Source organism: Trichoderma reesei (genome assembly GCF_000167675.1).
Source record: "Trichoderma reesei QM6a unplaced genomic scaffold TRIREscaffold_8, whole genome shotgun sequence".
NCBI lineage: Eukaryota > Fungi > Ascomycota > Sordariomycetes > Hypocreales > Hypocreaceae > Trichoderma > Trichoderma reesei.
This window is the reverse complement of record NW_006711155.1, coordinates 1,122,003-1,145,302: the sequence shown is the minus strand read 5'-3', so window position 1 is coordinate 1,145,302 and position 23,300 is coordinate 1,122,003. Positions and strand designations below refer to the sequence as shown.

Below are 23,300 nucleotides of genomic sequence, written 5' to 3'. Positions count from 1 at the left end.
CAAAAGCGCGGCGCTCGGCGCTCGCTGCTTTCTCTCGCTCGTTCTGCCTTCTAGCACCGGCGGACGGCGGCCCGCCACCCCCCCTGCTGGCCAGGCCGTTCATTGTTGCGGCCCGTTTGAGTCCGCCGGAGAGTCGTGACGAACACAGATTGCCATGAGGAGGCTGAGACACTTATTCAGCCGCTTCTCCTGTGTCGCAGACGGAATCCGCCTGGCCTTGATCATTGTCTCACAGAAAGATCAGGTACCGTACGAACTACGAGTTGCTTCTCACATCAGCTGGTCGTGATGCGTGTGTCGACTCGCCGTCGCTTACAAATTCGGCCTCCTCCGAGTTAGTTCAGCCGATGGGTCCTCTTTCGCCCGCCGGCCGTGACAACAGGATTCTCACCAGCCGCGAACGTTCTTTTCTCTTCATGTCTCAGTGACAAACGCGTGGAGCAATCATCGGGCTCTCATTCGCGCTACTAGCTGTCGGACTCTCCACCCGCCGTCGGTTATGATTAAAGACCATGCTCGCCGGATGACTCCCACACGCAGGGAGCACTACTGTATGGGCCATGCAGGGGGGCGGTATCCGGCCGAGACTTGTTTACCCGCTTACGGTATGGCTAAGGAAGAGCGAATACGCAACGAGGAAAGACACCAATCGGCAAACTCAAGTCGTGAGAGCAGGTGATACAGGGAGCAGGAGACCTCTCATACTTTAGGGAGACGGACTGACTGCTCCATCATCCATGCATACTCGTACATGCCTATCTCACACATGCATGCGCTTCTCTGCAACTGGTAGAAGCATCACTCGAGACGCTTGCGTGACACCAAAGGACCAGAATACTACGCCGAAAGAAAGGACAGGGCGATTCATCATCTCTTACAGCTACTATCAACTGCCTCCCTGGTAAGCAACGACAAGAATCAGCTGCTATTCGCAGATCTCCAGCATCGGGCAACTTTGCAGATTCTAGTGGAGCAGAAAGCTTCCGCGAAGCTCGTACTTCGTAATAAAGCGCTGTTGAGCGCTTAATTCCATTTCTTAATTCCGGCGATGCTTGTCTGTTTTCTCAGACGTGCAGATAACAACACCAAATGTCAAGCGCCCGCGACTCACGACTAAAAGCTTGGCCTTATCAAACCGACACCCCACAAGCGAGGCGATGCGGTTCTCCATCCTGCTTGAACCACCCCTGGCTTCGAGAAGATTCATCCCTGACCACGATGGAATGCTAGTAGTACTAGCCCTGAGCCCGGTACTAGAAGCATCTGTCTGCTCGTAACGAGGGGACGAGGGGCGAGGGCCAGCAAAGCATCAGTGCTGTCGAATGCCAGCAGCAAAAGGGATAGTACATCATTAGACAAACCTGGAGCAGCACCGACATCGATGATGTAAGTGACTGGAGCTCAGGTGGACGTACAATCATCATTCACGCCATGCGTGAATGCATGTATCATACAGGTGGCCATCAGAATCAATAAGGGGCATAACCTGCCTCCAGAGCCAAGTGAAGTGCCGGCGCTACTGTGTGATCCCTTGTTCATCGTCCCTTTCTACTATCATACTTTTGGATACTGTAGTGCAAACTGGGATAATAGCACTAATGGATACCTTACCGTACTCCGTGCTCCATACAGCTTACATCGAATCACGAAACACGAAAGTCCGCAAGGCAGTGAACCGCCTCATTCCGCAAACACGGAGACACTCATTCACGCAGCAGCACTCACGCAGCAGTGCCTTATACGAAGTAAAGGAGTCTGCCACCTATCAACGGAAGAGTCACCCTAGCCCCAATGCTCACCGGAAATACACACAGCGTCAATCCAATTCACGACAGCAAGAGATCCTTCCGCTCCGAGAAGCATCTAGATTATCGACATATTATATGTTCTTGCGCCCCTGAAGCTTCTGTTTATGATTTTTCGCCCTCTATCCAGACTTTCTTTTGACAATGCAGGTGCCTGCAGGGTATTTTGGGCTGGTCGTCATGGCACGTTCATTGGATGATACATCGTCATTTCACGGAAACATCCAGCATCATTTATCAGTCTTCTCCAACAATCGATCCATCACTGCTACATTGCTTATACATCATCCGGTGCGGAATTCCGACTTGCGAGAGGACCTCACAATGTGAAACAATTAACGTCAACTCACGGAAATTCATACGAAAGCATGCCAGACCCCTTACGTACCAATCACCTCGAGGTCCTTCTCAAAGCGTCATGCCATGGCGTTATGTCAACAGAAGCACTGGACCATATTTCTCACACTACAAATATATCAAGCCCGTAAAGGAGAGGACACCTGTGGCTCACTTCCAAGCCGAAGGAGAAGCCGTGATTCGGCAATCTTCTGCTGGCTAGCCAGACCCCCCCCTATATGTATGCTGTCCTCCCCCGTCATTATTACATGACTTCTCCATGAGAAACCGTTGCCACTGCACATGTACCAGTACGAAGGATTCGCAAATACATCCGCCAACAGCCCCCCTCTGAAATTGGCGTCCCACACAAAGGACGGAGTATAATCGTGCCGGTGGGTGATCAGAAGTTCCGGTTCCATGAGACAGAGAATATCTTGCATCAAATGACACACTGGAACTTTCCCGTGCTGAGAATCGATTTCAAGCGGTATATCCAGATGCGCCAGATTGGCTGTCGAGTCAACAAAGGATTGCCGAGAGCACCCTTGTAGACAGAAGTAAGGTAGATAAAGCAGACGGCATAGATTCGAAAGAAGTGAGAACTGAGTAAAAACATCCCTGGTGAGTACAAATAGCAGCGTCCGCGTCCTAAGCGCCGTAGCACTGTAGGTGTTAATAATAAAACTCATTGTTCTCAGCTCAAAGTCTCACCCTGCATTCCTCCTACGTGAAGAGAACTCACGAAGGAGGAGCATGGTTTTTCCTCTGGCTTGCGGACTTGGAGAAGCCAAGACATGTTCTTTCAGAGGCCAATATCCGTCTGTTACTCTGTGATCCTGGGCATGGATGCCTTTCTCGCAATACTATATGGCATTCGAACAGTTGACCCTACCGCCGGTGCGTCTGTCTCGTACTCGCCTATCTCACCATATTAGCCCCTTGAGATTGCCTATGAAGACACAGAGCTATCATCACCGCTGATCTGTTTCTCGTGACGAGTTGCTACGACACGTCTCTGAGGCGTTCCCGAAGAGTATGATCTAAGTAAACCGCATGAACATCACCTGTTAGACCTGCTATAGAATGTCCTCTCTCTGCCATATCTCTGTGCTCATGCATATATCTACCGTGTCGCTTATGGAACAACTTGCTGTACGACGGCAGATAGATCGGCCAGAAGGACATGATACGCAAACTGGGCTCAGCCAACTTACTCCTTATAGAAAAAGCGGTTTAGAATGCCCATTATCGCAGATACAAAGTATTCATTGAATCATCAATTATAGGTTAATATCTTGATGATGCGGTCCTGTACGGACTTTGTCCCGGGACGGCATTGGGTCGGTAGTTCGAGAGCCGTTTGTACCCCCTTTTTGTTTGGTAGTGGCCTCCTTTTTGCTTATAAGATGAATATGTCGCCAGGCACCTTGATGTCACTGCTCAGATAGATAGAGCAGCGGGTCTTTCCATGTTAATAGCTCAGTGTTGAAGTCCTTTAATGCTCATGGAGAGGTAGGTAAAAGTAGCGGGATCAGTTGTAGACAGAAAGATAGGTAAGAGAACGCACCTGTGGAGGCGTATCGGCGTACTGTGTTAGTAGACGAGGTGATATGATACAAGCAAAGACACAACTTTTCCGTATTTAAAGCTTCATATCGCCTCTTCTGCTTCGAAATCGGGCCTGCCCGAGTCGTGAACCGGCTACGCTGTTTGAGCGAAACGTGAATAGAATTCATTGAACAATTGACCTGAGAACGCTACCATTGGTGACCCATGACCTTCTGCTGCCTTGCTTTTCTCAAATGCGCCCTCCCTTGTCCAGCCTATAACATGTGTCATACAACATGATCCAAAAAATAGAGAGAAAAAAAAAAGGTCGAAAAGAGAATGCCAATCCCATTGCTCCGTCTCGATGTAGCTCGTACCTGACGAGAAACAACGCCTGCGATGCAATATCTACCATACCTACCTACCCAAGCCGCGCTCCATAACCCCGAACTCAGATGCACATAGTAATACACACAATCATTGTATGAAAGAAAGCCCCAAGAAGCAAGGCTCGTTATGCTCATACCACCCAGGAAAAAGAAAAGTTATACCGCCTGTCGAACAAAACCACAACTCCAAGATTAGTCAAAGCTCAGGGTCCTCGGTAGTCAGTTGTGACAGATCGTTATCGACATCAATATCGAGGAACTGAGAAGGACTGCCCTGTCTGGGGCTGAATTGGTCGAATAAGAAATCGTCAAGTCCACGATCGAATTGGGAGTCAAGAGTCGCTTCGTCAAGCAGAGGCGTTGGAGTTGCAAACCCGCTGTTTGCCTGGGGCTCGATGGGCGTGTTGAGGTAGGAGATCTCCGAAGGTGAAGGGTTATATTGAGCCTCACAGAACGAGGCACCTGTCATTGGCTGAAAATAGCCTTGGTGCTGCGTGATATATGTCGAGGGAGTAGCGGAATAGGACGGCTGTTGGCTTGACTGGAGGCCCGTTTGCGACATTGACGTGAATGAGAAATTAGGCTGATCCATCTGTCGTAGAGTTGCCGCATTCCTTAGACTTGCAGATCCAGAGAAACAGTCTAGAACAAAAGAGTTGTCACGCAGAACAATGTTGATCTGGTTGAGAAAGTCCCCCAGCAAGACTTGCCCTTGCAGGGGGGATTGGCGCTCAAAAACGCGCGGCAGCCATGTGCAGAAAGCTCTCCGGTACATGACCTCCGGCGCTGGAAAGGATATCGAGCGCGGCAGCTGGGCATAGACTGGGCTCAGGCAGTCGGCGCCGTGGGTCTTCATGAACTTGAACAAACCCCTGAGCCGCTTGACGGTCGAGTACCCAATGCTGGGTTCGGCGATGCGATCCGCGCCGGGGAACAGGATCTGATAAATACGGTTCCACTGCTCCTTGTGCGACTTGGACCGGTCACTGCGGCGCCCGTTAATCTGGAAGCACATGTCTGGGCCAAAGGAGAGGCCGGCGATAAGGTTGGGTCTGGACTTTGACTTCTGGCACTTATGAAGACAGCCGATGGCGTCGTGGTGGCTGTGCCTTAGATGCTGCTTCACGTACGGGATTGTGTTGAGCTTTTGGAAGCAGCTGTAGCTTACGCGGTCTGGGTATCTCATGGCATAGGGGCACATGAAGGTGGGAAGTGCGTCATGGGGTCCGGTGGCGTCCATGCCCATTGTTGTGCCCCTGTGATGCGCATCGAGCGTGCTCACCATCCGCTCCAGGCAGGCATCCACCTCGAGCGCCTGTTGGCTGTTGTAGCGACCGGTTCGTTCGTGTTGTTGTGGTTCAGAAGCCAGGCTGGCGATATAGGTACGGTGGACGTCCTGGACGGCTAGGGTACTGGGATCCAGGGGGTCGTGCGTGCTGGCCGGGTAGGATTCGGTGGCCTGCCACGACGTCTCGCCGAAGCTGTCACTTAACTGGTCGGCAAACAGCCGCGTATCGGTAGAAAAAGTCTCCTCTTGGCTCGAGATGTTGGCATCTGGATGATGACTAGGCCGCAGCCACTGGTTTGTCGAGTCATCGTCATGCCAGTCGAACGAAGCATTGAGCCACTTGATCTGCGACGCCTCATTTCTCCTCTGGACCGCATTTGCCCTCTCTCGGTTGAACTGTATAACATCGCCCAAGTCCTGCACGGGAGTCGTCTGTCTGTACAGAGAATCTGTCGGCATGGATGTGACGATGGACGACGAGGAACCGAGCTGCATCATTGATCGACTCGGCTGGTGATGCGTCTGGGACGGTTGGAAGAACCGAGGGACATTGAGGAGGCCATCGTGGTTCTGCGGCGGCTCGTACGCATAGGTCTCGTAGTATCGGGGCCGTTGCCGTGTATGGAGGGGGAGGCTGATGGGAGGACTCGAGCTGATGCGGATGTTGATGGGCGTTTCCTCGTCTATCTGGCCGGGCAATGGTCGATCGAGGAGGTTGTTCATCGTTCCGGGGTGGAGGGGATCGATCCGGGTGGAGAAGAGCGGCAGCATCTGCACGCTGTGCCCGGGCAGCCCTGAGGGGGCGGCACTTACAGCGGGATTGATGCTGTATCTTCCCCTGGAACTGGCGGGCGCCACTGAAGCTACAGCGATTAGGTTCCAGCCTCAGTTCGGATCGGATCTCCTCAGCTGGGTAAGGCACCCTAGCTATCGATTACGGGTCGACAGAAGCACGCCGACCCAGCCAGGCGCGGCCCGCTCTGGAGGCTGCGGCTATGTGCGGGGAGATGGGCGATGGCTTAGGTTCTGTTTCGTTGCCGTCTCGAGTTGATTGTTTCTAATTCACGAGTCAGTGGCTTGGTCAGACGATGGGATCTGGAAAGGTGGTACAAGTAATAGAATAGAAACCCTCGGACAAGGCACTCCCAATGTCACTGGCGTCTGGAACTCCCGAAGCTGAACTGAACTGCATTGACCGAGGGTTTGCTCGCTGAATTGCTGGATGGACGAGTGAGAGATGGAATCAGTCACCGAGTTTGTTGGTGAGCGTTGGAGGCAGTTATACCCTGATGAAGCCCAGAAAGGTACAAGATACTTCATCTGATCTGGACCCACTCGACCCGGCTTCTGCTGCAAATTCTCGGACTATCATTGAATCGATCAGTTGAGGGTATGTTAGTCCCGACTACCTACCTAAGTACTATCCAAGGCACTAGATCTGTCTGCATTCATTTCATATCAGTACCGGCTTTCTATCTTTCGCTACAATCTGGACAAACGTTCTTGCTTACCCCAGGTAGTCATATGTGTATGGTGCAGTATATGTATCAACAATGACTGCTGTATACACTTTTCCTACCTGTAAGAATGCTTGCTAGACTCCTACCAATTACCACCTCTAGGTAGGCACTCTTGGGCAAAACATGCTGCTGTTACCGTACCAGATGACCACTAAAGCTCGTACTGACGTAGTGTGTCGATTCGTTTGGTCCGCATCATGGCGTCGGTTCCCATCCACTCAACCTTTGTTGAGCCTCAACTTCCGAGCCTCAACTTGGACTCTCTGGCTCGTGCAACGCTATAGCAGAGAACCCAGCACAGCCCCCCCGTTCATTGCACGTCTTTTACAGGCCGCATCCCGGCACGGCACGATGCGTGAGACACCGTATAAGCTGGCAAATCATGGTACGGTCACGACGTTGACGTTGCTCAATCCAAAAAAGCTGCGCCACGCACGGTTGAACTGAGGCTATGTGTATGCAGCTCCAGTCCCATTGCTTCGCGTAGTATGTACCTCCATTACTTCACAGCAGAGGCAAGCAGACCAAGTCCCGGCACCACCGTCATCTGATGCGCCGTGCAGAACGACTTATAGTGCCCGGAGGCTGCCCCTGCCATCCGGTGTTGATATGACTGGGTGATACGTGGTCGAGTGTGCGCTGGCAACCCGTTTCCCCAAGAGAGGCGGAGACTAGAGGCCCCTGTATGATGACTTGTCAGAAGGATGGAGAGCGATATAGAGGTTGGAGCAGCCACAGCAAGCTCTGGAATTGATCCCTTTGGCACGATTGATGCGCCACTGTTTGGGGTTTCTCGTTTGGTGTAAGTATTTGCACCTCTACCCTGGTCAATAGCTCAATAGGTACGCCGACATGCGGTCCAGGCAAAGCCGAGTCCATATGGGTAAAACTTGGGCTGTATCGAAGCAATTGATGCCAATAGCATTATATGTTCCTTTACTGCTGTACTCGCATCACCAGCCACAAGCCATCTTCCCGAGAAAGCGCGACTGAGAGCTGCTGGCTTCCATCCCGTTGGCTTGGCGCGGCCTCCTTCTCTCCATCCCATCTCCCCGATTGTCGGCTCATGGCCTCCGAGTGGCTGAAACACAACGGAGCAAGCATTATCTATGTCCTGTAGCATACGAATGCAATAACACAAAAAACATGAGCCCAGTCCTCCCTTTCTCACTGCTCCGAATTACTTTCCCTTGCGCACCCTAATTTTGGGCAAAAGACACAGCGATGCATCACCCTGGCACTGACCTGGACTATGACATGTGCCTACCTAGAAATTTGAGGCGGTCAGAACATGGACATACTGTACAGAGCCTCCTCTTGGCCTCTTCTCTCCAACGGAGGACCGTCAAAAGATGACAGCTGAAGCGACGAGATCTGCAGTCGTTTAATGGATGCCTGCTCGCTTAGGCTGCCATTCATTGCTTCCACCTTGCGGCGCACATGCATGCATCGTCGAATATTCCTGCCCCGCCATTGCTTACTTACATGTCCCTTGCTCGAACATTAGCGGTTCTTGGAGTCGTTCCCTCATCATTCATCCCGCCTGTTCTGGATCTACGCCTAATCTGCCGCCTTGAACAAAAGCATTCCGAGCTTCGTCATTTTACATTCTTCCGTTCCCCATTGCTTTAAAATTTCCACTGACCCTTGATTGGGTATCCCGGTGGATAGATATTGCCTCACATCACTCAGGCCAAAGCTAATGGTCGACTTCTCTCTCTCCCTACAGGACGATCTTGTCTCCCCTTTTCGTATGCCCAATGCCTCAAGGTCATACCAAATTGCGACTTTGTTGGAACACATGCGGCAGAGTTCTTTTTTTATTCCAGATGGACTATGGGGACGTTGATCCTCCATGTATACATATCTAAGAAGAGGGAGAGAACAGTGCTCAAGACCTTCTGGAAGAAGATCTTCCCTAATGCCTTTTACTTTAACAACATTACGTGCAGTTGAGGCAGGCACATGAATTGATACTATCCTGGAATTATGTCATCCTGCATGTGAGGCTGTCGGCTGGATCCATGTGTACCTTGCCTGTAATACGTGTACAGCCACGAGGGACAATGGACGCAAGAGGCATGAGTGAGATCTTCGAACCAGGACAATACATCATACCTCTCTCTTTGATGGCAAAGTGCTATTACCTACATACATCTGGCTTCACCTGTATCAACTACACTCCTTTCGCCGTTTCGCCGAATTTCATCGGTCGGCTGAACACAAGACTGAACCACGTGAGCGTTTATTGCCTCTATTTCTGCCTTGCGTCTCCAATTCTATCCGCTCTACTGCATAGCCAGATGACGTACAAGGGTAGATCTATATCGTCTAAACGACTCGCAACATGCCCAACTCGGATCTACTAGTCAACTTCATCTGCCCACTCGGGCGGCGGCACAAACGCTCCATCCGGGCCCAACGTTCCCGCGACGTATCTTAGGTAGCATTCTCGTCAGTAATTGAGGATGCCAATTGGATTGACAGGTCAAACATACTTGGTGTGGCTGCCCCGTGCAACGAGCTGGCCCTTGCCGTTGTAAAACTGCACCGTGGTGAATGCGAGCGTCTTGCCGACTGTTGAAAGCGTCAGAACACTGCACAACGATCAAGCTGTCAACGTCACTTACTCTTGTCGCAGATGGAGGTGCCCTTCAAGACATCACCTGGCTTTCCGCCTGGGCTGAGGTAGGTCACTATATCAATGAGGTCAATACCATGATTCCTTGCGATTGCGAGCAGGAGAAATTGCCCTCACCATTCAAGTCGGTCGAGACGCCGGTTGCGAAGCGTCCAGTGGAAGCTACCGCTAGAGATCCTCCAAGATCAACGAGGCTGGCAAGCGTCCCCCCGTGTATCGTTTGCAGTCGGTTCTGGATAAGAGGGCAGTAGGTTAGATTGCTCGAATGCCCACGGCGGACATATCCTCGGCAATTGGTAGCCAACGTACTGTGTGATCCTTATGGATGTCAACCTCAAACTCAACCTTGCCTTCAGTGGCATTGGTTACACGAAACTATTGAAAGCAAGAGATGAGTATCAAACAAAGCCTCTTAGTCATCTGGAATGCCTACTCGGTTCTGCAAAAGTCTGGCGTTGATGCTGTCAACTGGCTATCCTCGGCTATATGACGTTGCGATAGTGGCTTGCTCATACCTGGGCTCCAGGCCGGACTCGGCCATGAAAGACCGCATCACCAACTTGGTGAAATTGAAGGGGGAGAGTCTCTTGGCCATGATTACCCTCAGTGACACTCAATTGATAAGGTGAAATCCTCCCTCAGCACGCACGTTGCATGTGAACTGGAAAAGGCCAAGGTGTTGGCAGTTGAGCCAAGTTGGCAGCACAGCTATTAGCATCTCCCCGGTTATCCGATGAAGCGCCGACGGGTGACGTCTACACGTCAAAGCTCCCATGCGATTAAACTTCACGCGACCTCAACGCCTCGACTTGGAACTTCTGGTCCTCGACCTCGACCTCGACCTCGACATTTGCAAGATCATGCGATAGCCAACATCCTTACTCCTGCCTCCCTCAACGGACCGCAGCCTCGCCGCTCTCGCCCAGCATGTCTATCAACCCTTCCCTCTCTCTCGCCGAATACCTGGAGCGGCTGCCTGGCACAACCTTCAAGAAACTGTACCAGCAGCCCTCCACGACGTTCGCCATCTTCCGGCGCATGCTGCCGCATCTCGCAAAGACTTTCGTCATGAGAATGCTCTTTCTTCCCCATCCCATGACGCTCGCCGACCTGGACGCATGGGTGAAGCCGGAAGCCAAGCGGTTCGGTCTCTCTCTCTCTCTCTTCGTCGCCATTGTCGCACGCTACAAACACACACGGCCGTCTAACGCTGTCGCAGGAAGAAAGACCAGTCCCTCTCCATCCTGCGAAGCCTCCACATTGTCCAGATATCCGCTCCGTCGAAAGAGAAGCCACAGGAGATCCAGCTCATGTCCAACTTCAAGAGATCGCTGCGGCTGGCCCTCACCGGAGGCGGTAACCACAACTCGTTTGGCGTGCCCTCTTCGCTCATGGTCCCGCCCGAGATTGACCTGCCGTTCCTCGATCGATATGCGCGCAAGAAGTGGGAGGACGTGTTGCACTTTGTCGTGTCCAGCGTTGGCTACAAGAGCAGCTTGGGCGAAGGCTCAGGGCCGAACAAGGGCGTCAAGGAGCTCCTCATCGCAGGCCAGCTGGTCGACAGGCGACCAAACGGAAGCTTGGGCATCACACAAGCCGGCTTCACCTTTCTGTTGCAGGAGGCAAACGCACAAGTCTGGACGCTGCTCCTGCTGTGGCTGGAAGTCCTAGGCAATAACAAGTCCTCTGGGCTGGATCCCGTCGACATGCTCTCGTTCCTCTTCATGCTGGCGAGCCTGGAGCTGGGGCGGGCGTACGACACGAATGCGCTGACGGAAGAGCGGAGGAATATGCTTCCTTCCCTCGTCGATTTCGGCCTCATCTACATCCCCCAGCACAAGCGCTCCATGTTCTTCCCGACCCGACTGGCGACGACCCTGACGAGCGGAGGAAACAGCTTGCGGACCATTAGCGAGGGTGTTGCGGCTGCCACCCAATCAGCCCAGTCGTCGCAGCAGTCGCTCGGCCTTTTGGGCGGCGGCGGCACCGGCGAGCAGGCCGGAAGCGTCGTCATCGAGACCAACTACCGCCTCTACGCATACACCCAGTCGGCCCTCCAAATCGCCGTGCTCGCCCTCTTCGCCAAGCTCAACATGCGCTTCCCCGACATGGTCGCCGGCCGCCTGTCCCGCGCCTCGATCCGCCAGGCCATCAACTTCGGCATCACCGCCGACCAGATCATCTCGTATCTCTCCGCCCACGCCCACGAGCAGATGCACCGCACCGCCGCGCTCACCAACAAGCCGGTCCTGCCCCCGACCGTCGTCGACCAGATCCGCCTGTGGCAGCTCGAGAACGAGCGGATGAAGACGACGAGCGGCTTCTTGTTTCGGGACTTTACCGACGACAAGGACTACCTCGACACGGCGCGCTTTTCCGAGGAGATTGGCGTGCTGGTTTGGAGAAACGACAACACGCGCATGTTTTTCGCGAACAAGCATGAGCAGATTAAGGATTTCTTGAAATCCAGGAAGAAGGCTGAGTGAGCTACAGGCTCTGTCCCCCCTTTCCCCCTCGTCTTTGGTTTTCTTTTTTACTTGCGAGGTCTTGAACCTGTCTCGCATTTCTATCAATATCTTTCGTTTCTTTGCGCCGCTCGGGCTGGTGCATACTCGTGTAAAAGTGGTTTCAATAGGCGTCTGGCGTTTGGGAAAATGACAGCTATATACAAGTATATACCTAGTAGGTACGCATCATCGATTCGATGGACGCGGCATGGAGGTCCCTTGGGTACGTTACCTCAATACTAGGTAGGTCATTAGCATACAGGTAGACTACGAACAACTTCAATAATGACAAAAAACCATCCACATGAGAAGAAAACGTCTTAGAAGCTATCTTACAGTAGAAAGTACCCCGAAAAGTAATGTACAGTAGTTCTACATCATTATCGTATTACCCGCCAGACCCCTCGTCATCGTATCCTTCAAACTTGACCCCCCTAACAACCAAACAAAGCTCGAGAAAAGAAAATACCAGGTCCTCTCCAATCCAGAGCAACAGCTACTTCAAACAATTAGACGCAGTATTTTTCCGTGCTATCCTTTCCAGTGTGCCGCCATTTTCCATTCCAAACATGTGCGCGTGCCATTTCAGTGTCATTAGTAGTAGTAACCCGACTCCATTTCCTCAAGGTGATGATGCTTGAGTGGACGAAGGGCAAAAAGAGAAAGGAAAACCTCATCAGAAACAAAGGAGAAAACATATAAAGGAGTGACAGAGCGCTTCGTCTCGGCCAGTGTAGGCCACATTCTTGTTACAGGGTTCAACAATCTGACGAATTGAAATAGAACATCTCTCCCCCATTTCAAGTCACAGTAAGGCGCTTTCCGCGAGAAGCCCTTGAGAGACTGCCGGGCAGAAAGCTCTTGCTCTTGTTCTCGTGGGAAATAGAGCACTGCTGCAGCTTGGAGAAGCTGTGCCTTTCGTTCTTCTTAGAACTGCCAAAGAGCTTGGCCAAGAAGCCCTTCGCTTCCACGGTGCCCATGGAGCCGCCTTCAGGGAGTAAATAGGGGCTGTTATGTCGACGAGCATAAGCTTGCTGCCAGATGTGCAGGGAGCGTCGTGCCTCGGCTGTGCTGCAGAGCGAATCGAGATGATCGAAGACGCGGCGGGCCCGAGCGTCTTCTTCACTGATCGATGAAGTGCTGGACGAGGTCATGAGGCTCCTCAAAGCCGAAGTGGTGGTTGAAGTGGGAAGATGAGAGGCGCGTTGGTGCATGCTGCTGTATGGAGTCCTTGGCTGGACCGAGAAGGAGTCGGCCGGCGAAAGGCGAGATTCACGAGCATCTGAGGCCAGATTCTCGGAGGAGAACCGATCGTGGAGAGCCATGAACCGACCACTCCAGTAGGCGGATGACTGTGCCTTGCTAATCTGAAAAGTTGGCGTCTCCGAGGTGTAGCTTTGGGCCGACCTGGCCAGTGAAGTTGTAGATGGCTGCGCCATTCTCAGCTCTGAAAGCTTGATAGGGGTCAAAGTCGTTCCGCTAGAAGACGGAGATGATTTGATAGAGGGGCCTCCAACGGCGGAAGCGTTGACGGAGCGAGCAGCCAACGATGGTCGAGAGATGGATGTTCTCAATTCATGGAGGGCGCTCATGGTCCGAGACTGTGGCAACTTGCTGCCTGCGCGCTGTGCTGATGGGTTCGGATGGAATAGACCGTCAGATGCTGGGGGGATATTCTCGTCCTGCTGAGCGGCGACTGACACTCTGAGCAGTGTGGTCTTGAAAGAGGGCTTTGGTATGGATGAGGTCGTTGTCAAGAAACTTTTGCGCAGATTCTTTGACGACTTTGGTTCTCGACAGGCCTTGATGGTCGGGGTGGAAGCGATATGACTGCTTTCGTCGGTAGGGCTGCTCGGCAACTGTCCGTCACTGCGAAAACTGTCCGAGATGTGCCTCAAGCTGTGTGTTGGCAAGCGGCTGTGATGTTTGGGGGTAGAGTCACAGCTGGCCGTCTCACAGTCATCGATGGTGTCGACAATGATGAGCCTCTCGCTTCGGATGAGATCGGCACCTCTCGAGCTTTTGACAGGACCAAAGGGTCCAGAGATGAGGGGTCGTCTCTTCTTATCCTTTTCACGGCCTCGCATCTTGCTGTAATCGGCGGCAAAGGGTGCCGAAGAAGGCGTTGTTGGTGTGCTTGGGCGGCGCAATCCAACGACTTTCTGGGAATGGCTCCTGGTCTCGTGGAGGCGCCTGTCGAGGTGGAGGTTGAAGAAGGTTTCCAGCAGAGCGGCCTTATTTACTGTGGCGTAAACCCTGTGACCATTGCCGGGCCTTTTGGGGATGAATTCCCAGATGATAGAAGATGGCTGTTGTCCAGGAGACTTGGTTGATTATTCTTCGGTCACTCTGGAGGAGGCCGGCGCAAGAAGGGGCGCCGAGAGAGGATCGCCGTCGCTCAGCGCGAGGCCTCGAAGGCGGAGTGCGATATCAAACAAGGCTCTCAAACAGTATTTGATGCTGGTGATGAGCTGTCTTGGAGATGATGCCGCCGTTTTGCGTCGTCAAAGCCGTAGACAGCAGAGAAAAGAAAGAGTGCGTGCGTGTTTGGTTGGTCAACACCAAATGGTCTTTGCTCCCCCCCAAGCAACACAGCAAACAACCACACAGGTGGACAAAGACCGGCAGCGGCGCTGAAGGGTCAAGAGGTAAAGACAGCTGAAGACGCGTCTTTGTCCAGAAGATGTCGAAGGTGAAAGACAGACCGACGCGTGGTAGAGCAGAATCAGGCAAATTTCGGGCACAACTGGCAGCAGAATGGCTACAGGCAGCTGTGGCAGGTGCCCGGCGAATCCACCTGCACACTCGCAAAGCCTCCGGCTGGGCAGTTATTCCGCGGGCATGAATCAATGACTTTCTTTCATTCTGCTTGCTCAGGGACTATAGTACCTGCCTCGGACTTGCATACCTTACCTATACTCCAAGATGCTGCATTCGAAAGGGGTTGGGAAAAGGCAAGGCTGCCATTGACTGTGACTCTAACTCTATGATACTAGATCTGCCATGTCCCGCCTTGAAAGTTCATTAAAATTGTCCCTCTGGCCGACCAGTCATTTCCGTCTGAGGCCATGATATCGATATCGACTGTATCGCCGCGTGTCCCTGGCCGTCCTCCATCTTGAGCCTCGACATTACACATCCCGGTATATCGCCCAAACTGGACCCATTTCTAGGTGCCTACTCCGAAGAAGTCGAATCCGTCTATCCTTGACGACAAGAAGAACCAAATAGGTATTCATTCATCCCAGCCGTCAATCTTGAAGCGAAAAGCAACGTCTCCTTCGCCGCGGGGAATCTCGTTTCCATTCGCATCCCACAGAGCGCGCTCGACAAAGGTTGCGTTGCCGTCGTGATCCACCAGAAGCACCGTCTGCCTCTGCGTTCCATACATGCCCTCTTCGAACCCAATGCTCGGGTGCGGGCTCGGCGAGACCTCTGGCCTCGACTCCTGCTTGAGCTCCTCGACTGCCTTCTGATCGCCCTGCATTTTCGCCCAGAGTACACGCCCCTTTGACGTGGCTTTTTGCATCTCTTCACGGTTGACGTCGTCGCCGATGGGAGGCACGAAGATGGTATGCCTCATCAAATTCATGTACTCTTGCAGGGTCCATCCAGAAGGCCGCTCCGGCATGGATTCCGTGTCGAGAATGGAGAACAGGCCTGCAATAAGCTCCTCTTCAGAGGCCTGCTTTGCTGCGGCGTCTTGCGCGACTTGCTTGAGGAGGCGTTTCCCCGTCGTTACTTTGGGCCACTCGTTGGGGTCGTTGTACACGGTGTTGCTGAGTCCCCAGACGCCATCTGGTTCCAATCCGACTATCGGGACGTCGCTCGCCTCGGCCGCCCTATTGCTCACAATGGCGATGCCCTCGCTCTTGCGCTTCAGCTTGCCGCATACCATGGAGAAGCCGCCCACGCCTTTGACACCGCCGTCCTTGACGAGCTCATCCACGCCCCTCCGAAGCCCCTGCTCTCCAAGTCCTCCTAGCCACATATTGACCATGCGGCCCCGGCTCTTGATGCCGGATATCGGGTGCTCGGCATCGTCATTAACGGCTTCCCGGTAGTTTGTCAGTACAGCCAGGCTGCCGGTCTTCGTGATGCCCAGCCAAGTGCCTTTTGCCGCCCTCTGGAGATCCCGCGAAGACAGGACCTCGCCACCAGACTCGGGGTGCGTCCACCAGTGCGGCCGTGACGTAGGCCGCAGGATGAACTCGTCGCGGTTGTCAATGAGAATGAGCGAGTAGCCTGGGTGTGCCGTTGTGAAGAGGACGATGCACATTGTGGCGAGTTGCGTTGTTATATGAGATATAAAAAGCTGACTTTGGTTCAGATGCTGGATAGTGCAAGGCGAGATACGGACTGAAGCTCGGGGAAGCTCATCGAGGTTCCGACTCTGTTATAAAGGGCGAATCGCAGCAAGTGCCGACGTCGGCGCAGCTGGTTGAACTACACAGACAGGCCACGCCCGATCCCAGCGCCTCCTTATACACAGACTACTGAGCTCCCAGGCCCGCGACTGGTTCGGAATATCGCCAAGCTGAGCTCCAGGGATTGGTGCCAGCACATGCCACTACAGACGCTCGCTCATATCATGTCTCTCGGCCAAGACGCAGCAGATGCGAGGCGGTGGTCTGATGCGGGCAGCGGAATGCGCCACTGGCCGGCCTCTGCTGATTTGCTGCTGGGTTTCTGGTGGCGCTACTCGGTGTTAGTGTACGCAAGAGCATGGACGCCAGATGCGCTGATCAACCATCAGGTGGGCTTCCATGCGCTGTGATGAAGCATCATCGTCATCCTCGCGACCTTGAACTCGAATGTGTCTTGTTTGCTGGTTGATAGCATGATTCACAGTCTGCGATTTCTCGGAAGGCTGGAGCATATCGACATGACTTTGCTGCAGCAGCATCACCATCCGAACCCTGCAAGGCTTCTATCCATCCCTGCTTCGTAGGTAGGTTCATTTCCCGACGGAAGTACATGTACGCAAACATCATGGATGATGGCTTGAAAAAGCGCCCCAACAATAACAGATGCCGGTAGCTCCCGCATCCGCGCAGCGCCCGGATACCCTGTGTGGATTGTCTTCAATGTACCCTGTTGAGATACATACCTTAGCATAGATTCACTTCAGATCTAGACGTCGTTACTCGCAGACAGAGGGCCTGGCCTGGCAAACGTCATGCTCTTTCCGATACGCAGAGCCACCAGTCATTCGATGAGCGTTGGAGTATCCGAGATGCTGGGGGTTCGCAAGACCAGTTGAGCCCTGCTCCCTGAGCTGTGCCGTGACGCGCGAATATATTCATTATAGATGGAGTCTTAATGAGATCTTTATCTGCCTTTGCGTGGTCTACTCCACGGAACCGTCAAGGCGGGGTGCTGGATACTGGTACATACACACAACGATGAGCTGCCGCTGATGTGCTCTAGGTAGTAGGTATGTAATCTATAGGTGAGTCCGTTTCATGAGGCATTGTGCTAGACCACATTCTACCTACCCTTTCGTGCCCCATCTCGGATCCGTGCGTCGCGAACAGCTCTATACCCCAGCAAATGGAGCGCATTGCTGTCGGCTTCGTTGTGCTGCTGTTGGTCAATCTCAGAGGTGTTGAGGCCGCCCCTGTGGGACAAGAGCACGGGACGGATACCGCAAAAGAGGAGGCGGGAGTGATTAACGGCGGGGATGTTCAGCATGGAGCACATGTACCTAATCGTTCCATGTGTCCTCTGGCCTAGGTAATGAAGCCTGCAACTGATTAACCCACGAACCAGCCGTCTTTAGGTTGAATTAGCCGATCGAGCCTTGAGTGGCCCGGAGTCTAGAACTGCCAACCTTAATGGCATACCCCAGCCGGTTGGTAGGGTAATATCCCGACTGCTTCCATGCTCTGCTGGAGGGGTCGCAGAGATAGACACACGTGAGCCAGCTTCCTGAACGGCAATAAGCAACTCAGACTATTGATTTTCTTTTTGTTGTAGTGCCGGTTGGTCTGCGTTACTATTAGCCGTCAAAGGCAGAGTGTGCTGACGGGATGCAACATTTCCTCTGCATTTGCAGCGCTAAATATAGGTAAACTGCCTGCTGGTAAAAGCTGATTTGAGTAGGTAGGTAGCCCAACTCCAGCTTCACCACTGCCGTTTCAGCGTCCCCACTGCATGGATCCCTCCAATTGACCCAAGGTCCTCTTGCATTCACCATGGATTGCTCCGTCTCCGCGTCTCTGGTTCCGGGAGGGGGTGGTTAGCTACCTACCTTGGATACCTAGGGATTACTCTGCTTTGTGCCCTGGATATTCAACTCGTGCTCCCATCATCAGGTATCCTACAAGTAACCCCGGCGCTCCTCATTGGCTCGGTGACTGCCGGCGGTTCTTGAAGCTCCAGCGCTCGCCACGCTGAGGGGCGGGAGTAGGGAGTACCAGCAGAGGGGCCGGCTGCGGGCCTGTTGCTCTTGTACTCCGTACTTGCTACCTCTCTGGGGTCGTCCCTGCTTCTCAGCTTCTGGTCGCGATATGCTCAAAATGCCAAGACACGCCGCCCGCTGCTAATTGGAAGGTACGGAGCAGGTACCCAGGCGGTTGCCAGTATTACCAGCACCAGGATGGGGAAGGAAAGGAGCGAGAGCCAACTGCAGCAGGTGCGATTCGATCCAATTGCTGCCAAATCGCCCCCCCAGGGTAAAAAAGTCCCTGCAGCTGCTCTCGCCTCTGCTCCTGGACGCTGGAACCTCCCCTCTGCTGCGCTGGTCTCGGCGGCACTTTTGGCTTACCTTCTTCTTCTTCTTCTTCTTTCTCTCCTTCTGCTCTGTTTCTCTTCGTTGCTCCGTCTTCTTGCTGTCTTTCTAACATTCTTTGTCACGGGCGTTTCCCAGCGCGGTTCTCGCCCATGAGCCCGTGATATCGACTAGTGGCCGTCCGGAGCTCTCCTCAGCCCCCCCTCTGTCTGTGCCTGAGCCGATTCACGTGCGGGCTGCACCTGTTGACCTGCTGCATCTCCCTGTGCCTCTGCTCTGCCCGCCACGATGGCGCGACGCAGGTACAGGCTGTTCATGATATGCGCAGCTGTCATCCTCTTCCTCCTCTACCGGGTCTCGCAGAACACGTGGGACGACTCTGCGCACTATGCCACCCTTCGCCACCCTCCTGCCTCGAATCCTCCAGCCGCAGGCGGAGAGAGTCCTCTCAAGCCCGCCGCGAAACCTGAGCACGAGCACGAGCACGAGAACGGATATGCACCCGAGTCCAAGCCAAAGCCCCAGTCCGAGCCCAAGCCCGAATCGAAACCAGCGCCGGAGCATGCGGCTGGTGGCCAGAAGTCGCAGGGCAAGCCCAGCTACGAGGACGATGAAGAGACAGGCGTAAATATACCCAAGCTGAAGGATTTAGACGACTCGCAACCACCGGTCAATGGCAAGCCGCCTGTCCAAGCGGATGCGGACTCGAAACCGGCAAGCAACAAGCCAGCCTCCACCGACGAGGATGCAGTCATTGAGGATATCCACCAGAAGAATCCGCCAAAGAGCGCTGTCATACCCTCAGACACCCGACTTCCGCCAGACAACAAAGTCCATTGGCGGCCTGTGAAGGAGCACTTCCCTGTGCCGAGCGAGTCCGTCATCAGCCTGCCCACCGGGAAGCCGCTCAAGGTTCCCCGAGTCCAGCACGAGTTTGGCGTCGAATCGCCAGAAGCCAAATCCAGACGAGTTGCCAGACAAGAGCGCGTTGGCAAGGAGATTGAGCGGGCATGGTCGGGCTACAAGAAGTTTGCGTGGATGCACGACGAGCTGTCGCCCGTCTCTGCCAAGCATCGCGACCCCTTTTGCGGATGGGCCGCCACCCTGGTGGATTCCCTCGATACTCTGTGGATTGCGGGGCTCAAGGAGCAGTTCGATGAGGCGGCCAGGGCCGTTGAGCAAATTGACTTCACTACGACTCCTCGGAATAACATTCCCGTCTTTGAGACGACCATCAGATACCTCGGTGGCCTTCTCGGCGCCTTCGACGTGAGTGGTGGTCATGACGGCGGCTATCCAATGCTTTTAACCAAGGCTGTTGAGCTTGCGGAGATTCTTATGGGCATCTTCGACACGCCAAACCGGATGCCCATCCTGTACTACCAATGGCAACCAGAATATGCATCTCAGCCTCATCGGGCCGGCTCCGTTGGCATAGCAGAGCTTGGCACACTTTCCATGGAGTTTACACGCCTCGCCCAGCTCACCAGCCAATACAAGTACTACGACGCCGTGGACCGCATTACCGATGCTTTGATCGAGCTCCAAAAGCAAGGCACCTCCATTCCTGGTTTGTTTCCCGAAAATCTGGATGCCTCTGGATGCAACCACACAGCAACAGCTCTCCGCAGCTCGCTGAGCGAGGCAGCGCAGAAGCAAATGGACGAAGATCTGTCCAACAAGCCCGAAAACTATCGCCCCGGAAAGAACTCCAAGGCGGATCCGCAAACCGTCGAGAAGCAGCCCGCAAAGAAGCAAAGTGCCGGGGAGAATGGCTTCGTAGTTGGGAAGATCGGTACTGAGGACCCACGGGACGATCAGGCTCTCGCTGCGCAGCCAGATGCACCCGCCAAAGGATTCGTGGTTGGCAAGATAGGGCAAGAGGATCCAAGGGATGAGCAGAAGCTTCCCGAGGCTTCTGGGACAAAAGCTGGTGACTTCGTCGTTGGTAAGATAGGTGTCGAGAACCCCGACTATGCTAAGCAAGGGCCTCGCGAGGACGATAAAACGGAGACCCGTCCGTCCGACCCTTCTCTCCGTCGGCGAGACGAACCCGTGGAGAAGGCCAAGCAAGTGCCAACCCAGCAGACGGCCAAGCGAGGGAAACCCCCCTTTGGGGCTAATGGCTTCACGGCCAATTGGGATTGCGTTCCTCAAGGCTTAGTGGTCGGCGGATACGGATTTCAGCAATATCACATGGGAGGTGGCCAAGACTCAGCGTACGAATACTTTCCGAAGGAGTACCTTCTCCTCGGTGGTCTGGAGTCCAAATACCAGAAGCTGTACGTGGACGCTGTCGAAGCGATCAACGAGTGGCTCCTCTACAGGCCCATGACCGATGGGGACTGGGACATTCTCTTCCCCGCCAAGGTCAGCACAGCCGGAAACCCTTCGCAAGATCTCGTGGCAACATTTGAGGTTACGCATCTGACCTGCTTCATCGGCGGCATGTACGGCTTAGGCGGCAAGATCTTTGGTCGAGAAAAGGATCTCGAGACGGCTAAGCGACTGACGGATGGCTGTGTGTGGGCCTATCAGTCAACCGTGTCCGGTATCATGCCGGAAGGCTCCCAGGTTCTGGCTTGCCCAACGCTAGAGAAGTGCGATTTCAACGAAACCCTCTGGTGGGAGAAGCTGGATCCGGCAAAGGATTGGAGGGACAAGCAGGTGGCCGAGTGGGAGGAGGAGAGGAAGTCGCTCGAGAAGCAGCAGTCGAAGAAGACCCCTCAGGACAAGGGCGATCCCAGGAAAACCAGCGACAAGGACAAGGCGACTGTCGGCGAGGCCCTCAAGGAAACTGCCAACAGCCATGATGCTGCCGGGGGCTCCAAAGCCGTGCACAAGAGAGCTGCAGTTCCACTGCCAAAGCCTGGAGCCGACGACGATGTCGGTTCAGAGCTACCGCAGTCGCTAAAGGATAAGATTGGCTTCAAGAATGGCGAGCAGAAAAAGCCAACAGGCAGCAGCGTCGGCATCCAACGAGACCCCGATGCGCCGGTCGACTCGGTGCTCGAAGCCCACCGGCTGCCTCCTCAGGAGCCTGAAGAGCAGCAAGTCATTCTTCCCGACAAGCCCCAGACGCACGAAGAGTTTGTGAAGCAAAGAATTGCCGAAATGGGGTTCGCCCCTGGTGTTGTTCACATTCAATCGAGGCAGTACATCCTCCGGTAAGGGACTTTGTTTTCCAGCGATTTTTTATGATAACACCCTAGCTAATCACCAAGCTTGACAGACCCGAGGCTATTGAGTCAGTATGGTACATGTACCGCATCACAGGCGACCCCATCTGGATGGAGAAGGGTTGGAAAATGTTCGAGGCCACGATTCGTGCTACCCGGACGGAGATCGCCAACAGTGCCATTGACGACGTCAACAGCGAGGAGCCCGGGCTCAAGGACGAGATGGAGAGCTTCTGGCTCGCCGAAACACTCAAGTACTACTACTTGCTCTTCTCGGAGCCAAGCGTCATCAGCCTGGACGAGTGGGTGCTCAACACCGAGGCTCATCCCTTTAAGAGGCCCGGTGGCAGTGTAATTGGACACAGTATATAAGGGGGAAGGCAACGAGTGGATGAATGGGTAGCGTATATCACTTGCGGAGTATTTTTATCCAGCAGCACTACTACTATATTGCTTATGGGCGGTGTGTCTTTTGATGTTTAGGCATAGCCTGATTTTTCCTAGTTGTTTTTATTGCGTTTTGCAAAGACATGAAGATGGCATTCATGTTTGCGCATACCTATGGAGTTTAGAGACACGACGAGGCGTTTACGAGTAGTTTTAGGAAAACGAATGATTGACTTGCCTATGCTGTTGTTTTTGGCCTCGTAAATTGATCGCTCCATAAGCCTAAACTGGTGACTTTGGCCTGCCTTGTCCAAATATACCTAGGTAATCACAATACACTCTCACAACAAGGATAGGTTCAAGCTGTTTTATAAAGACCTGTGTATTGGATGTCCTCTCTAGCAGTTGGTATCATCCCATCCGTGCAAAACTCCAAGCCGTGAAATCTGCCTCTCTCCTCTTCATTCATTCGCTCATATAATACAATACATTCGAAGCATGATTATTCAGCCCAAGAAGGAAAACCATATCACCCTGCACAAACGCCGCAATAAGAAAATGGCGTGTGATAAAAAGAGAGACATCAAAAAGTCAAAAGATGTGATATATATCCCCCAACACCCCTCCAAGTAAACAATAGATGAAATGAAAAAGTTTTGAGTTCTCTTTCCCCTGTCTGTTGACTATTTCACAATCTCCTTGATGAAAAAAACCCCCAGAACCAGATAGAAAGAAATAGGGAACCATGAACATAGGGGAACAAAAAGGCATGAAACACATTTCATCCGTGAAAATCCGAGGAAGAAGAATAAAAAGCAGAACAGTAGCACCTGGCGGTATCAGGCCCTGAAAGCATTCCTCGCCGTCTATAATTCGCCCTCCCGCCCCCCCTGTCGAAACCGTTCGGACACGACCCTTTGCTTGTTCGCAATCTCCCTCTATCCAACAACAACCACAACAACGC

General features: G+C 53.4%; 6 protein-coding genes across 6 annotated transcripts; 2 read left to right on the top strand and 4 right to left on the bottom strand.

The window, feature by feature from the left end:
* Positions 1-4,277: 4,277 nt before the first annotated feature.
* TRIREDRAFT_107111 (uncharacterized protein) lies at positions 4,278-6,092 on the bottom strand (the record flags this gene model as incomplete). Its single annotated transcript, XM_006964962.1, has 1 exon — positions 4,278-6,092. The coding sequence occupies one exon, from the start codon at positions 6,090-6,092 to the stop codon at positions 4,278-4,280; it is 1,815 nt and encodes a 604-aa protein (XP_006965024.1).
* Positions 6,093-9,254: 3,162 nt separating this feature from the next.
* Positions 9,255-10,125, bottom strand: TRIREDRAFT_61020 (uncharacterized protein; the record flags this gene model as incomplete). The annotated part of the gene is made up of 5 exons (XM_006964961.1): positions 9,255-9,327; positions 9,388-9,466; positions 9,520-9,585; positions 9,648-9,790; positions 10,046-10,125. 5 exons carry the CDS (start codon positions 10,123-10,125, stop codon positions 9,255-9,257), a joined length of 441 nt encoding a protein of 146 aa, XP_006965023.1.
* Positions 10,126-10,457: 332 nt separating this feature from the next.
* On the top strand, positions 10,458-12,016 carry TRIREDRAFT_60634 (trancription factor tfb2-like protein; the record flags this gene model as incomplete). The annotated part of the gene is made up of 3 exons (XM_006965120.1): positions 10,458-10,672; positions 10,750-11,449; positions 11,489-12,016. 3 exons carry the CDS (start codon positions 10,458-10,460, stop codon positions 12,014-12,016), a joined length of 1,443 nt encoding a protein of 480 aa, XP_006965182.1.
* Positions 12,017-12,837: 821 nt separating this feature from the next.
* TRIREDRAFT_107107 (uncharacterized protein) lies at positions 12,838-14,124 on the bottom strand (the record flags this gene model as incomplete). Its single annotated transcript, XM_006964960.1, has 1 exon — positions 12,838-14,124. The coding sequence occupies one exon, from the start codon at positions 14,122-14,124 to the stop codon at positions 12,838-12,840; it is 1,287 nt and encodes a 428-aa protein (XP_006965022.1).
* A 930-nt stretch (positions 14,125-15,054) lies between these two features.
* TRIREDRAFT_77699 (uncharacterized protein) lies at positions 15,055-16,473 on the bottom strand. Its single transcript, XM_006964959.1, has one exon. The coding sequence runs from the start codon at positions 16,314-16,316 to the stop codon at positions 15,273-15,275; it is 1,044 nt and encodes a 347-aa protein (XP_006965021.1). The 5' UTR covers positions 16,317-16,473; the 3' UTR covers positions 15,055-15,272.
* Positions 16,474-18,912: 2,439 nt separating this feature from the next.
* Positions 18,913-22,491, top strand: TRIREDRAFT_22252 (glycoside hydrolase family 79). The gene is made up of 5 exons (XM_006964782.1): positions 18,913-19,394; positions 19,542-20,529; positions 20,818-21,445; positions 21,527-21,937; positions 22,003-22,491. Exons 1-5 carry the CDS (start codon positions 19,059-19,061, stop codon positions 22,319-22,321), a joined length of 2,682 nt encoding a protein of 893 aa, XP_006964844.1. The 5' UTR covers positions 18,913-19,058; the 3' UTR covers positions 22,322-22,491.
* Positions 22,492-23,300: the final 809 nt, after the last annotated feature.

Bases quoted from the DNA above. Each gene is read 5' to 3' on its own strand.
- TRIREDRAFT_22252 (XM_006964782.1), top strand. From the start codon at position 19,059: ATGGCGCGACGCAGGTACAGGCTGTTCATGATATGCGCAGCTGTCATC. The intron at 21,446-21,526 runs GTGGGAGGAGGA...CAGGAAAACCAG, and splicing joins AGGGACAAGCAGGTGGCCGA to CGACAAGGACAAGGCGACTG. The intron at 21,938-22,002 runs GTAAGGGACTTT...CAAGCTTGACAG, and splicing joins TCGAGGCAGTACATCCTCCG to ACCCGAGGCTATTGAGTCAG.
- TRIREDRAFT_77699 (XM_006964959.1), bottom strand. From the start codon at position 16,316: ATGTGCATCGTCCTCTTCACAACGGCACACCCAGGCTACTCGCTCATT.